We start from the raw sequence: 17,148 nt of genomic DNA on the forward strand, positions 1-17,148 counted from the left end.
AATACAAAAAAATATTACTTCATATTTTATCTTTACATATAAAAACGAAAATTACAAAAATAGTTTTAGTAATATTTTGTAGCTATTTTAAATCTTGAAAAAATATTTTAAAAAAAGATATAGTGTTGTTTAAATATTAGTCTTATTTTTGGTAGTTGTTTTGCTTACATAGGGCTAGTTAAGCAACGTTTCCTATTTCTCGGGTCCGGGCAAAAGAATAATATTCGGGTTCAAACTACCCGGTTTTAGGCCTAATTTCGGACCTAGCCCATAATAAACCGAGTCCAGGACACATGGGGAACCCCACCACGCGTGGGGGACACAAACCTTGAACCCCACCACGCGTGGGGCTCATTTTTCTGGGCTTTGTGTATCAAATACACGGACAAGGCCAAAGCATGGGGGGACTGATTTTTTAAAATTTGAGAGGAGGAGACTATTCATCTTCTTCCTCTTTTGAAAGAAGAAGAAGAAAAACAAAAAACCCTATTGTCCCAAAACCACCAGCAACCCTACACCCAAAACCACCACTCCCTCACGTAAAACCATCCTCGCACCCCGTCGTCACCCCCACCAAACACCACCACCCTCGTTCCACCTCCAAACTAGTCGCTCCAGTTGACCCCCTCTCCGTCACGACCCCTCCAATAAAGCACCAAACGACCCTTCAACCACAATCTCCTCACGTCGCCACCAGCTTCCTCAGCATCGTCAAACCACCCAAACTGCCTACGACCATTCCTCCTCCTCCTAGCTCCATCGTCGACAACCCGTCGCAACCAACTCCCACCTCCATCACCACCTGCTGAACCAAGCAGCCCCACGACCATTTTTCTCCTTCGCCGTAGCCAAGAACCAGTCCGCCATTTTCAGTCCAACGAGCAGCTATTGCTGCATGCCAAGCAGTCGTAGCTGCATTTCCGAGCAGCGGTGGGTTGCTGCGATCTTGCTTGGCCGAGTTTTTTGTTTTTCGTCGAGGTCGACTTTGGTTCGTCGAGGTCCGGTATGTCGAGGTGCTGTCCGAGGTTCCGTCGTTGTTCTTCGTTTAGAGAGGTCCGGCTTGAGTTCCGTCGGGATCGTGTTTGTCGTTCTGAGGTTGTTGAGGTTCAAAGGTTAGTAAACCTCAAGTATTAGATAAGGAAATGTTACGTTAAATGTTCGAAGATGCAATATAGAAATTGGTATGATAATTTTCTGCTCGTGTTTTCATCGTATGCATTTTGTTCATTTTGCGTTGTGTTATTCTTGTTTATTTGATGTCATTTAATTAAGTTGGGCTAGTCGTTCTATGACACAAGTTTGATGTTAATTTATTCGCAGTCTTTTTCTTAGTTCGTTCGGGAAAAATTAGCATTAGTACTTGTTGTTACCACTTCCGAAACACCCATTCACCAGACTTATTTTATTAAATTTTGATAAGTTATGAGATTTTAGTTGTAAAGAAGCCGTAAGGTTTAGTATTGTTAAAGGCGTAAAAATGACATCCTTTTAAAAATAAAAATATAAAAATAAAAATAAATAATAATAATAAAAAAGCGAGACAAGCTTCGCCAAAAATAAAAAATGTATAGATTACGGAGCCCTCACAAAAATATATATATTAAAATAATTAGAATTCGGGACATGCCGTTTAGCAAATTTTACGGCCTTCCCCAAAATAACAATGCGCTAGTTGCTTTAGGCGCGCCTTTAATAATGTTATCTCCCCTAAACTTGGGTGCACATTTATGTGACCCAAATCCAAATCTCAACAAAATCGAAATGTGTCTCTAATCACGGGTACATTGATTGTGACGTGGTCGGAGATGCATTTCCATGACGTTGCAAATTCTTTTAAAAAAACAAGAATGAGATGAGCCTCGCCGAATAAAAATACAAATTGCGGGCCCTCAGTAAATACTTGTGTTAAAATTATCTAGAATTCAGGAGGGTTGTTTAGCGAATTTCACGGCCTTCCCCAAAATAATAACGCGATAGTCTCTTTAGGCGCGTGTTTAATAGTTTACCTTCTTAAGCTTGGGTGTGCATTTCATGCGACCCAGATCCAAATCCCAAAACATCAAATAAAATATGTTCCGGATTGTGGGTGCATTTCATGTGACGCAGTCCAAAGACATGTTTTAAGCGATGTTCACATTCTTTTGAAATAATAATAATAAAGCGGTAAAAAGTTAAAATTTGCACATAAGTTCATATTTGTATAAAATCAGATAATCAAGCCGAATATAACAGTTGAGCGACCGTGCTAGAACCACGGAACTCGGGAATGCCTAACACCTTCTCCCGGGTTAACAGAATTCCTTATCCGAATTTCTGGTACGCAGACTGTAATATGGAGTCATTCTTTTCCTCGATTCGGGATTAAAATTGGTGACTTGGGACACCCTAAATCTCCCAAGTGGCGACTCTGAAATAAATAAACCAATCCCGTTTCGATTGTCCTTTAATTGGAAAAAACTCCCTTGTACCCTCGCGGGTGCGGAAAAAGGAGGTGTGACAGATATCATTAATCCTAATAAAACTACCAACTCTACATGGCAAGCCACTAAACAAACTAATTAACAGACTACAAATTCTCCTATTACCGATCATACAAGCAACAATCTTTCCCTAAATATTGAGATTATCAAACACCCAAAGCATGCAAGGATACCAAATCCTTTCATATTCACCCTATAAATCTAAAAGTTGACCATTCAGAGGCCATGCAAGAAGCCCTCCAATCATTTTCTCTACCACCAATCCCATCCTCTATATTGATAGCCCAAATTCCACACATGTTGGAAACTCATTAAATACCAAACAATCCACTCAAAATGCCAAGAACCTCATCTTCTCTAAAAAGTAGGAACATATTAATCCAAATACTAAAGCAACTCAGAAATCCAACGATGGAAAATATACCCCAAGCACCACCACAACTAGCAAATTCTCAAGTGATTTATGTCCAACCCCCTCAAGCCCAAGACTACCAACCACTCTCATGGATGGAAATGGGGTTAATGGGAGATGCAGTCTCATTCAGTATCCAAGTCAATGGCCAGGAGGCAATAGTAATCCTTCATAATACTCAATACCTAGCACAATTGATATCGGAGGAGATGGGTCTAGAAATGAGCAACTACCTGAACCAAATTTGGCTCAACAATATTCTGCACCCTCTAGCACCATCATTGAACCCCAACCTAGTTCAAGCAATGGTACAACAATGAAATATGCCACCTCACTTCAACCCAATTCAACCACAAAATATCCTCTCAGATCTTCCCTTCTTCCCCTCAGAGATGCTAACTCATCTGAATCACATCTTTATGCCTTGGAAAATCAATCATCAACTATATGAACAACCTCTCAACCAAGATAACCCTCATGCACCACCACCCCACCCATATGCAATGCAAGAACAAGGCCAGGCAGAAGCAGGAATTGAGGAAGAAATAGAAGAGCCCCTCAACCTAGCCTTAGAGCAAGTCCTAGAATTCTCAAATCTAGATGGGGTAAATGTGTTTCTATTCAGGGAGATGCAGGAGAAGAGCCATATATTCAACTGTCCTCTAGCACTTTACAAGTGCTCAATAGATATAAGGCCACCACAGGATCCAACTATGGGAAATAGGGCATGATACTTGTGCCATCTCTACGAAGGAACCCTATCTTTCCTTCTAATAAAAATCATCCAATAAATCGTCCAACTAATTTTATTATTTGGAATATACGGGGCGGGAACAATGACAACTTCAGAAGGAATTTTAGGGAGATGATTGATACTCATCGACCCTGCATGGTAACCTACTGGAAACTAGGATGATTAATCATGAACATTGGCTTGAGGATTTTGATTTTACTAAGCTAATCGAGGTTCCAGCGGAGGGGCAGTCAGGTGGAATGGTTGTCATGTGGAACCATGAGGTGGTTACAGTCCACAATTTCACTCGTAGGAACCAAAAAATCCATGCTACAATTAAGGTATTACCCATTCGCAAAACTTGGCTATTTTCTTCTATTTACGCTAGCACTGATTATCAATATAGAAATATTTTGTGAAATAACATAGAAAACATCTCTAACAATTATAATGGGCCTTAGTTGATTGGAGGTGATTTCACTGATATTTTAGGTTCAAATAAGAAATATGGGGGGAGACCCATTAACAATAATAGAGCAGAATACCTCATTTCTAAGATTTCAAATTGTAACATTAAGGATTTAGGTTATAAAAACTGTAAATACACTTGGTCAAATCACAGACATAAAAATAAAGGTTTAATTATGGAGAGATTGGATAAAGCCCTAGGAAATGAAAAATGGTGTGACCTATTTCCAAACTATTCCATATTCATTTACCTAAAACCTACTCATACCATAATCCTATTCTAATAGAACTAATCCCTAGAAGTAGACAAAGACATATACAACCTTTCTGCTTAGAGACTTATTGGTGCAAACACCCTGATTTTCAAAATCTTGTTAAATCAAACTGGCTTGGCAATGACTATTTCATGGCCAACAATTCTTTTATACGTAGTGTTAAATCTTGGAAAAATAGAACCTTTGGAGATATAATGGAAAAAAAAAAGGAAATTAATAGCAAGGCTCCAAGGTATTCAAAATTCTAGGAACTATACTAGTAGCACCTTCCTCCAAAATCTAGAGAGTACCCTAAAGAAAGAATATAATGATATTCTCAAGATTGAAGAGGATTATTAGAAACTAAAGTCTAGAATAATGTGGCTAAACGATGAGGATGCGAATACAAAATTCTTCCACATATCTGCCTCAAATAGAAGAAGGAAAAATAAAATTACTTATTTTAAGGACGAGGCAGGAAATTGGATCAATGATCATCAATTAATCACTTCTCATATTTTAAATTACTTTACAAAAGCTTTTACATCCTCTCATACATGTACTCATTGGAAGGACTTAGAGATAACAAACTCTAGCAACACTTCAATTGACCTAAAATCCCTAGATACTCCCCTATTAGACATTGAGGTCAAGAAGTCCATATTCTCCTTCAAACCTTTCAAAGCCTCAAGGCGAGATGGACTTCACTCTTTTTTCTATCAGAAATATTGGAATAACATAGGCCAATCAGTTACTAATTTTTGCCATGATGTTTTCAATATGCAAGTAATTCCTAAGGAAATCAATAAAACATATCTTTGTCTGATTCCTAAAGTTTCAAATGCTAACAACATTAAAAACTTTCGTCATATTGGCCTTTGTAATACTATCTACAAAATTATTACCAAAATTCTTGCAAATCGTCTCAAACTTTTCCTAGACAAAATCATTAGTTTTCAAGCCAGCTTTATGAAAAATAGACAAGCCTCAGATAATGCAGTAATAATCCAAGAATTAATTTCTAATCTAAAAAGAATCAAGGGCAAACATGGCCATATGATATTAAAATAGACTTGGAAAAGACTTTTGACCGTATAGAATGGTCTTTTGTGTATCGTGCCCTTAGGTTTTTCAAATTTCCACCAAAATTCTCTAACCTACTTCTTAGTTGTATCTCATCAAGCTCTATTGCAACACTAGTTAATAGTTCTACCACAACTTTTTTTGAACCTAGCAGAGGAATTAGGCAAGGTGATCCACTATCACCTTACATTTTCATCCTTTATCTAGAGTTGCTATCTAGGTATATTGAAAACCAAATTGATATTTGCAAGTGGGATCCAACCACCATAGGAAGAAAAAGCCCTAGCTTCTCCTATTTATTTTTTGCGGATGATCTAACATTAATGGCTAAGGCAAACGAAAAATCATGTTTTGCCATTAAAATAGGTCTAGATTTATTTTGTCCCGGTCAAAATATAAACCACTCCAAGTCAAAAATTCTTTTCTCCCAAAATTGTAACCCTACCATTACAAAAAATATAATCAATACATTAGGTATTAAGAGAAGTGAAAACTTTGGTACTTACTTAGGTTTTTCGATACTAAATAAATATCCAAAGCCAACTGATTACCAGTTTATATTTGATAAAATGAGATCAAGACTTGCCTCTTGGAAAATGAGATTCATTAATATAGCCGGTAGAACCATCTGGCTCAATCATGCCTCAACTCTATTCCTAACTATTACGTGCAATATACTATTCTCCCAAAAAGGACCATTAAAATTATTGACAAAATTCAGAGGGACTTTATTTGGGGTACCAATGAGAGTAAAAAAAAACTACACGAAGTAAAATGGACAAAAGTCTATCAACCAAAGATTTCAGGGGGTCTGGACATCTATAGTGCAAATACGAAAAATTTGACTAACCTAGCTAGTCTAATTTGGAGACTTCTTACTCATGCAACCTCTCCTTGGGCAAGGCTGATTATTATTAAATATGGAGGGAGTTGTTCTAAAATAAACCATTCCTTCATCTGGAAGACCATCTTGAAGGGATGAGAATTGTGCAATAAAGGTATCACATGGTCACCCAACCTAAATTCAAACCTAAACATTTGGGATACAAGATGGATCCCAAACTCCACAAATCTAAGAAGTTTAATTGAAGGTGCCTTTAGGCCAGAAACTCACAATCTTAAAATCAAAGATATTTATACCAAATGCAAATGAGATCTTACAAAACTATCGATAGATATTCCTTCTGAAATTCAGCAAAACATCCTTAAGGTCAAAAATCGTACAAAGGGACCCTTAAATGATATTGCTATATGGTCTCTTTCATCCAAATGAACTTTTACTAGCAAAAGTTGTTATAACCTTATTGAACCAATGGATGAAAACCAGTTGGATTATGATTGGATTTGGTCTTTATCATGCCCAAATAAGATAAAATTTTTTTATGACAATGTCTCCAAAACAGGTTACTTTGTAGGAAATACCTAGCCCGGATTGGAATCAACATTGACCCTATGTGTCCTATATGCGATATGAAAGAAGAATAAACTATCATTCATATTTTTCTCACTTGCAAAATAAACAAAACGTTTTGGGACAATTTAAGATGGGTAGCTTTTTATGATCCCACAAGGGGGCACTGGCTTGCACAATTTTAAAAAAAAATCAAATTTTCACTATAAGACACAACTTTCTTGAATGGAATTATATCCTCTCTTTCGCCCTATGGGAAATTTGGATTAACAGAAATGCTAATAATCAAAATAACTTGATGAACGCTGTAAACATAAAAAATATTACTAAAAATGCTGTGGAATTCAAGCTGCTTACGGAGAATAACCCATTGCCTATTGGAAGGATTCAATTACAAATCAAGTGGCAAAGGCCCCCAAATGGATGATACAAATTAAATATTGATGCTAGTCATAACAACTGCCAAAGTTTACTAGGGGGAGTATTCCGTAATACAGTGACCCACTGGTTGTTGGATTCACAAAATAGTAGAACTAAAGGCAATAAAGGAAGGACTCAAAACTGCCCATGAGTGGGATTTATTCCCACTGAAAATAGAGACAGATTGTACGGAGGCAATTCAAATTATACAATGTGGTAATAGACTTTTTGATAATGTTGTCAATATTTGCAGGTCGTTAATGCATCAAGAGAAGGTGACCTTCCTCCAGCACACATTTAGGGAATGCAACATTGTCGCTCACACCATGGCAAGATGGGAAGGACTCCGGGAAGGAAGAAAAAAGTTTTTGTATCCCCTCCCAATGTTGTTTTTAATCTTGTTAAGTATGATGTAGACAGTGAACATTGTTTTGTTAAGTACCTATCTATGGATGCTTGCAATAGATTAACAAGCCTAGGAAATTTATGTGTTGTAAGTGGCACACTACTAGGCCATGATGTAACAAACGTTAGGTAAGTTTAATATATATATTTCCTGTTTGCTCAATTTCTTTTTAATCGTTTCCCTAGTCAATGAAGGAAATCCAAATGTTTACTTCCTCAATTGCCACTTTTATCCAAATATTTTTTAGAGTAAAGTTTTTTTCATTACAAAATCAATTCGGTATCTGGTTATGAAATGTTCTCCGCAAAAACTGGCGAAATGAGCGAACGTTAATTTTTATTGCAGATTTTCAAATTTTTATTCCATAATACTTGCTTTAGGTAATGCTTAGATACACACTATTTTCAATCTTTTATAGAACATATATTCTTATACACTACTCTCAGCCTTACATGTTAAAAACATTTTTTTTTGAAAAATATTTTCCTTTGTACCAAATGCAAATAGTAATTCTTAAACAAACAATAATATGATAAACTCTAAAGCAGTCCAAATCTTGTGACCGAATACCCAACCAATTGTGGCCCAAAGGCCCAAATGAAGCACTCATTGCAAATGTGGAGAGGGTGATAATAAGGAGTTTTTACCCCAAATGATTTCTTAAGTTAAGGGTTATGTGTATTTTCGTCTTTATAACATTGTCTTGAGAGCATATGATCTTTAACTTTGTCAAAATTGAGTATTGTTTGTCCAATTGATGAAATTCTCATTTCTCATATGAATCATTTAAAAATAACAAAGATGTTAGGTTTCTTACATGTGACTAACCTAAAAAACAACGGCAATTAGGGGTTTGTTGCCCAATTTCGTTTTTCTTTGATCAAGGTCCATTTTCATTATTAATATATTATGTTAAATTTTTCAGCAATTATTAGTAGGACTTTTATATTTTGTTTTTGTTGAAATTGGACGAAAAATAAAATTGAAAAAAAGGTCTGAATCTCAATTATGGCCTTTTTCTTTTACCCCAATCATGTAAAAATTACGTGACATCTCCGGTGGTTTGAAGATCCGCTTAAATATTTGGTTAATTGAATAAAAAATGCTTAATTGTTTTTCAATTTAAAAGAATCTCATATTCCTTTTCATTAGAGAAATATATAATTATGGCTGCTCTAAAAAATAAGAGACAACAAAATCTATATTTTTGTATATATGTGTATTATATACATATAATATATTATATATTTTTTGGCTAGTAAATCAAATTAGTTTCGGCCGAGCAGCCAACTTTTTTTTTTTTTGGCTTTTTTTTTTTTTATTATTGTATTTGATATGTGCTAAAAGTGATACAATGAAAACAAGAGAAGGCAACTAGACATATCACCAAACTTAAAGGACTATTTGGGCCAAGAACATGAAAATTGGGGAAGACTCGTATATTCTCCAGAAAGAAGCGTAGAGACAGAAAAACGAAACCCTCGGCTCAAATCAAAAGATCTAATAGAAGGAACCGTAGAGAAACTGAAACCTAATACACAGTGGAGAGAGATTTGTGTAGCAATGGCAGAAGAGAAGAAGCAAGAACAAGCAATTGTACCACCTCCACAATACAATTTGGACGCAAAGTGGGACGCTTGTCTTGATTTGGGCGTTCGCCGTTTCGCTTACTTTTCCTTAATCGGTGGATTTGCTGGTCTTCTCCTCTTCCGTGAGTTCCTTTTTTCCCCCCCACAAACTCACAATTTTTGACTTGCCTTTATACTGTTTCTATGTGTTTTTGTTTTTCTTAGTATTGTTTGTGTGACCTAATCATTATGAAATCGGTGTTGATTGGATGAAATTGGGAAAATGCTGAAATGGGTGTTTTTTCTCATTTTCGAAATATTATAGTTTTGTGGAGTGTACCGAGATAATTGAAGCTGGAGTAAGAGCTTTTGCTTACCAGCTTCTTCTGTTATCTTATCACAGGAGTGGAAATTCTTTTATGGTATTTCCCCTCTAATACTGTTTAGTATTTTGGAAATTGGAGAAGTTTTGTTGCTTATTTTTTTTTTGTGTGATGCGGTGATTGTGGAATTGGTATCGGAACTGAGAAATGGAAATGTGTGCGCGTGTGCACACACACACATATTGGTCTTGCATCATACTATCAATTATGATACACTTACACACGCATATATATTGGTCTTATTATATATGAATTTTGTTTCATTGGTTACTGTTTTCTTAGTTGGAAACTTCAGCTGTGCTTTTGCTTAGTTTGCTCGTGTGATGTTAGTATTGTGAAAAGTGGGATTTGGAGGCACGAAGTTGAGAAATGCCGAAATGGGTTTTTGAATTTGTGTTGTGTGGTAATGGTTAATCAGACAAGAGTATTGTCAGCCTCTTGTGCTCACTAGTATTGTCACATAACTTTGCTTGTTAAGCGTCAAAACTCCAGATGTTCTTTTGCTTAGTCTTGTGTGTGTGATCTAGTGATTGTGCCATTGTGGAAATTATGTATTGCATGGATGCTTATGGGAATGACAAAACGGGGTTTTCTTGCAATTATGTCCTATTGTTATTTAAACGAACAAACTGAGGCTGAAGTAAAAGCTTTTAGCCTGCCAGCTTTTCTGTTCACTAGTGTCACATTACATTGCTCCTTTAGCCCTTTGAAATTTGTTTTGGTAATTGGTTGGGCGAGACACAATTTCTTCACGCTGTACATGTTGTATATGTCAATGCACCTGCTTGGTGCATTCTGGTGCAATAAAAGTTATCCTTCCGCATATAAAAAGAACAAAATAAATTATACATGAGATGCAGTTTTCCAACTAAATCCTTCAATAATGAAGGTCGGAATTGAAGAATGACTTATCATTAAAAAACGTTCAGAATTGAAGTGTATGGATAGAGCAGTAACGAGCAGTGATTGTGATAAAAATAGCATTGGATGGATTATGAACTGGTTCTTATTAACTTAAATCTGTGTGGTCGTGTTGTGTTTATGAGAACTTGAAGAAGTAGTTCTTCTTCTTCAAGTTCCCATAAACACAACGTAACCATGCAGAAACAAGGCAGATGTCTGCGTAGTCTTTTTTGGTGGTCCAACCAGTCCTATGTAAATAGTTCTACTGTCTTTTTGGATTTTGTGAGCTCCCTCTCTCTAGACTAGCCATTATCATGAATGGTCTTACCAGATTTTGTATGGAGCTAGCATATCTACTTCTGTAATCTCTGTATCTTGTTGATGCCAATCAATGAAACAACTTACTTTATTCAAAAAAAAAAAAAAAGAGAGGGAGAATTTGAAGAAGTAGTTCTTGTTGAAGCTTAGCTATGTGGACAGTTTTTGGATGCAGAGACGAAAAGGGTGCTGTCAACTTGATAATGTTGTAGCTTAATAGTTGTTTTTGTAATATTGCTTGCCGTTGTCTTGATCATCAATCTCCCATTCTGTTCTTGAAATTTTTGGTAGCTGTATATCTAGGCATTGATTTGGTCATGCTTGCAGCTTTGTTGTGGTTTTTTCAATGTGTATAATATGAATAGAGTTGTTTCTTCTTCGATGTGTTTCTCCAGGTGTTGTTCAATATTTATAACAGATAATGTAGTAAGTTGACTCATTTTCATTGATTTTATCTTAGGGAGTCCTGTGACACGCTGGGCATCAACGGCATTTGGTGCTGGGACAGGTCTAGGATCTGCATACACGGAATGCTCTCAGAAATTTGGTGGATATCCTGGAAAATTAACTGCTAATGTTTCTGAGGCTCCTATCACCAAGGTAGTACATTGCATCTATTTTTATTTCTATTTGCCAAGCTAATACGTAAGGGAAATACAAATAGGCGTGCCCATCTTTAATGATATTCAGTGAATGCTCAGTATTCTTTTCTATAAGCTGTGTAAAACTGTTCTCTTGTGGCTAGACAGAAATATTCAGGTTGGAGATGATGGTTGTGTAATTATGCTACTTTCTTTGTTTTTTCCTCCACCCTCTTGTGGGGTGAGAGGTCCCTTGTTGTGCCATTGTTTTGGGGCCAGGGAATAGTAGAAGGTAGCATTCATTGGTGCATTTTTAAAGTTTAAAGGCTTTCATTTGTTACCACTTTCTTGTTCTGTTCATGAAGCAAGATGTTAGCTTGCAATGTTGAGCTACAAAGCTATCTTATATATTTGTATAGAGATGGTTAAGATATTTGGTATTTCAGTTTAGAACTATGTATTTTAGGGTTAATTACAGTAAACTCCCCTGTAATTTGGCTCAATTGCAGATATACCTCCTTTATTTTGAAATCAAACACTCACCCCCCTACACTATTGTAATCCTACACAAATATAATGTTGTTGTCCCTCTTCATAAAAATGTTGTTATCCCTATTTTTCAGACAATTTAAACACCTTGTACGAATAACTTGTTCTGCATGTCTTCCTTGGCTGTGACAACTGATCTTGTTCTGCGATTGATAAAAGAATAATTGTTTCTAGAATAGAAATTTCAATTCTTGAAGACTGAAAACTGATTATTGTTTGGAAGTTAATCTGGGGAAGATATGTCGAATGCTACAGCCTACAAGGAATCATATGGACCGATCGTAACTGAACCATCTTTACTTTTTGGTTCTCTAATTTTCTGTATTTAGGTGATTATTACAGAGGTAGAATGATACCCCACTGTCCAAACGGTCCATAACTGTTACAGCGCTGTCATTTTCCTAGTGCCCTGTGTCAATCAGGCTCTTCATTTATTTCGTGTTATTCATGTCAAATGTTTAGTAAGTGGATATGGATATATTAGTTAGCTCCTCACAATACATTTAAACTTGGCCTACCTTTGTCCAAACTAACCTGTCCACATGAGAGGAGTACGGCCACCTTGTCCCTCAAATCCATCACAGCCACAGCCAGAATTGGCACATTTATTTTCTTGATATTAAGTAATTACAACATAACATTTTCACGTGAAGTCCGTACTGCTCCCTTATGTACTTATCAAAAAATTGTGCCCTTTATGCTAACAATTTCTTTTGTGCTCTAATTTTAATAGCCCTGAAGAATTTTAGCGATGCTGCAACAAGAATTCTGTCCCATAAGATTTTAGGCAGGTAATTGGGGTTGGTGATAGGGATAGGTGCATCGGATTTTCCCTGCCTTACACTACAAGGAGATAGTTGACAACTGATCTGGCAGCGGCATCCATTTTTGCTCCCCTTTCCTTTATGTTCCATCGTTTATATAGAATTTCCTTTTATTCCTCTCCTTCCTTTCTCAGGATCATTAAGGAAGTAGTCACCTCTCCTTCGTCCTACTTCATTTCATTGAAGTTTTGGACTAAAGTAACAACTAAAGGTGTCTTCTAGTATAAGTCCCTTTGTGATATGAGAAAAGAAACGCGCCTTGTCAAAGAAGGGAACAAAGAAACGGACAGTGTAAAGGAGGGTTAACCCGAATACTTACTTGTCTAGGGGAAAAATCCAGACATCTGTACTATTTTCCGGGGGGGGGGGGGGGTAGAACTGTAGATTTCGTTCTCGTCAGCTGAACATGAGCCGTTCTGTTGAGTATAAAAAATGTTGCTCATATTTTCCCTTTTTCAAATTGTTTGATAAGTGCATTGTAGAGATGCTGATGTTAAAGGTTATAGAAGATAAAAATTATCACATCCAATAGAAGATGCGGATAACGCAATAGAGGTTAAATTGAGAGGTGCAATAGAGGTTAAATTGAGAGGTCTCTCGAGATGATGCTGTCATGTTGTAAGTGGACCTCTAAATTCACCATCTTTTGGCGTAAAACCATGCATATTGAAGTTGTTAAAACTTAAAAGCGATGGGTAGACTTAGGATCACGTGGAAAAAACTGAATTAGGGGTTCGAGCTGTGGACTCTGCCTTCCCTGCGTGGTTGCGGGATGCTTCGTGCACCGGTCTTTTGTTTAATAGAAGCAAAAGATCCATGTAGGCGATACCAACTAGTTTGATCGAGGTTTAGTTATGGTTGGTACACTTGCAATGATTCCAGTATTGCAATGAGTTTTTCTATTTAATTCATATGTAGTAAAAAAATAGAGAGAACCTTCAGTTTTAGGGAAACCTCAAGTTATTGAGTATTTCGATGATAGGGGTTTAAATGGTAGCGAAACAGATAATGAGGATTTATATAACCAACTGAACTAGCTTAGAATGGATGCATATTTGTTGTAATCTTTTAATAAGAAATGCTGTTGCTGATTAATAGTGGCCCAATTGTTTTCCATGTATATTAGGATGTATTGGGCTCTACTAGCACTGCATTCTGATTTTGTCATCTGTTCCTGTGGCATGATAGCTTACCTTTTCTTTTATGTTGTCTACGTACTATACTCATCCTGATAGACATGTTTAGTCTGCTTTTCCTTCTTGAGCGCACACTGCTTCTTTTTGCTGGGAGTGTGAGGATGGAAGGGACCCAAGGTGTGGCCTAGTGGTTAATGAAGTACGGGGAGAATTATGAAGCTTCAGGTTTAATTCCTAGCGGAGGCAACAAATAGTATGTGTTTTCTTCCCATCTACCTAACATTGGTGGGCAGAGTTATCCGGTGCCTGTGTTGGTGGGACCTCGCAGGTACCCGGTGGAATAATCGAGGTGCGCACAAGTTGACCTAGACATCACCCATATTAAAAGGATGGAAAGGTGGGGTTTGTAGTCTGTACCATGAAGTTATGCTTTTGTGTTGCTACTAAGGTTTTCTTTCAATTTGCTATGCTTGTTCTAATGTTTACTTCAACTTTCTAATTTTTGTCTGTCACAGGATGGGGAGCACTGAAGCAACCCTTTCACTGGGATAACAGATCAAAATCTTCATTTTATGAAACCGTTGTTGCCTGTTTCCACCATGGTTTATTTTGCCCTTTATCTGGACTATTTGTTGACTTTGATTTTCAGAGCAATCTATGGCTAATTATTAATTAGCTCATTTGGCCGTTTTTTATTTTGTAACTGTTACTGCCGAAACAGAGTTAGATAGCAAAAGGAAAGAAGAAATAATTGCTTTCGTGCAGCTTCTTGTATTGTGTTCACTCCTTTGCTGATGGAAGTGTTCTGTCACCTATGGGCTATAAAGAAGTAGAATTTGATGAATCATAGTAGTTTTTCTTTCTTCACTCCTCCCTTTTCACGCGCACTGTGTCACTCTTTAGGTATTTGCTTTGTGGCAAAAAAAAAGAACTGATGATAACTGGTAATAGATGAAGGGTGTGTTTGGTAGGAAGGAAAATGAGTGGTCACTTATTTTTCATTATTTGGTTGGTGAGTGAAATTTTTTTCGGAAAATTTTTTCTAGTGTTTGGTTAAAGAGGAGAAATATTTTTAGGAAAGTAATTTTTTATGTTACTCTCCTCACTCTCCTTTCCCCAAATCTCTATGTTTCCTGTGTCCCCCTTCCCCAATCTCAAATACCCAACATTTTCAGGATTTTATTTTCTTCAAAAATGTAATTATTCTTTTAGAAATTCACACAAACTCAAAGAAACTAATGTCGTGCTTTACTATTTTACGCGAAAATAACATTGAAATTTGTGTTCCATAACTAAAAAGAATAAATACTTTTTTTGGTTGAAAAAGAAAGTATTCTTTTCACAAAATGAAAAGAAATTATTTTTTTTGGTAGGAAGGAAAATGAGTGGTCACTTATTTTTCATTATTTGGTTGGTGAGTGAAATTTTTTTCGGAAAATTTTTTCTAGTGTTTGGTTAAAGAGGAGAAATATTTTTAGGAAAGTAATTTTTTATGTTACTCTCCTCACTCTCCTTTCCCCAAATCTCTATGTTTCCTGTGTCCCCCTTCCCCAATCTCAAATACCCAACATTTTCAGGATTTTATTTTCTTCAAAAATGTAATTATTCTTTTAGAAATTCACACAAACTCAAAGAAACTAATGTCGTGCTTTACTATTTTACGCGAAAATAACATTGAAATTTGTGTTCCATAACTAAAAAGAATAAATACTTTTTTTGGTTGAAAAAGAAAGTATTCTTTTCACAAAATGAAAAGAAATTATTTTTTTTGGTAGGAAGGAAAATGAGTGGTCACTTATTTTTCATTATTTGGTTGGTGAGTGAAAATTTTTTCGGAAATTTTTTCTAGTCTTTGGTTAAAGAGGAGAAATATTTTTTAGGAAAGTAATTTTTTATGCTACTCTCCTTTCCTCAAATCTCTATGTTTCCTGTGTCCCCCTTCCCCAATCTCAAATACCCAACATTTTCAGGATTTTATTTTCTTAAAAAATGTAATTATTCTTTTAGAAATTCACACAAACTCAAAGAAACTAATGTCGTGCTTTACTATTTTACGCGAAAATAACATTGAAATTTGTGTTCCATAACTAAAAAGAATAAATACTTTTTTTGGTTGAAAAAGAAAGTATTCTTTTCACAAAATGAAAAGAAAGTAATTTTTTTTTGTTAAGATGAAAGAAAATAGTTTTTCTATGTCACTAAAAGAAAATACTCATTTTGTTGAATGAAAAAAAAAAATATTTTTTTCTACAAACATGAAAAGAAAGTACTCTTAATAATAATTCTATTTAGGGTGAGGGTGTAATGTCGGGAGGGTTGGGTGTGGGGTGGAGGTGGTGAGGATAGAGATAGGGGGAAGATTGAAAAAGACTTTTGAAAAATATTTTAGGTTTTTCTTGTTTATCTGAGTATAACATATTCTTTGCTCGATTCAAGGTAAGCTAGGAAATATGACATACTTCAAAAGTTAAAAGACAATTATCTAGTAAATTTGTTAAAATAGGACGGTCCAGCAAGTTTTCGGACTAGTCATTTAAAAATAGTCAGCATTTGTCAAGTCATTGAAAAATAACCACTATTTTGCTGCAACAGAGACCGGTCCAGCATAATATGCTGGAGTTCGGTGCACCTGTGTATGAATTTCCAGCATATTATGCTAGACTAGTATACTTTGCTGGCTCTAGTATAATATACTGGAGACTGGAGCACCAATACTCCAAACTCTAGTATATTATGTTGGACCGGTATATTATACTGGAACTCTAGTATATTATGCTGGAGTATTTTTTCGGATTTTGAATAGTGTTTTCGTTCAGATTTATTTTTACATGAAAATTGGCTAAATTTCAATTACTTTTGAAACTGTGGCTATTTTTGAATAACCACTTATAAATCTGACTATTTTTGAATTTCTCCCGATAAATTTACATTGTATATTTGTCCATTAGCCCATTGCCTTTATGACCATGCCCTAGGCGAAAAACCAACTGGATTGTCCAGAGTGTTTTATTATTCTATTTTCCACTGTCAAAAATATTATAGTAGTAGATTTTCAAACAATGTTGGATAAGAGTGAAGTGCAAAACTAATTCGTCTGTCCAGTAATCTGGAGGGTAATTAGAATTTGTTTGGCAAAATACATAACTAGCCGCCCAACCTATACCCCAAATCCCTATTACACATTTTTTGTAGACACTATTTTTTTCTTGATCAATTTTT

The 17,148-nt window shown here is 35.9% G+C and overlaps 1 protein-coding gene across 1 annotated transcript; it reads left to right on the plus strand.

Annotated features, from left to right (window-relative positions):
* The first annotated feature begins 9,036 nt into the window (after positions 1-9,036).
* Positions 9,037-14,773, plus strand: LOC104221722 (MICOS complex subunit MIC10-like). The gene is made up of 3 exons (XM_009772842.2): positions 9,037-9,378; positions 11,300-11,439; positions 14,445-14,773. Exons 1-3 carry the CDS (start codon positions 9,231-9,233, stop codon positions 14,457-14,459), a joined length of 303 nt encoding a protein of 100 aa, XP_009771144.1. The 5' UTR covers positions 9,037-9,230; the 3' UTR covers positions 14,460-14,773.
* Positions 14,774-17,148: the final 2,375 nt, after the last annotated feature.

Source organism: Nicotiana sylvestris, chromosome 3, assembly GCF_000393655.2.
Source record: "Nicotiana sylvestris chromosome 3, ASM39365v2, whole genome shotgun sequence".
NCBI classification, from domain to species: Eukaryota; Viridiplantae; Streptophyta; class Magnoliopsida; order Solanales; family Solanaceae; genus Nicotiana; species Nicotiana sylvestris.

Bases quoted from the DNA above. Each gene is read 5' to 3' on its own strand.
- LOC104221722 (XM_009772842.2), top strand. From the start codon at position 9,231: ATGGCAGAAGAGAAGAAGCAAGAACAAGCAATTGTACCACCTCCACAA. The intron at 9,379-11,299 runs GTGAGTTCCTTT...ATTTTATCTTAG, and splicing joins TGCTGGTCTTCTCCTCTTCC to GGAGTCCTGTGACACGCTGG.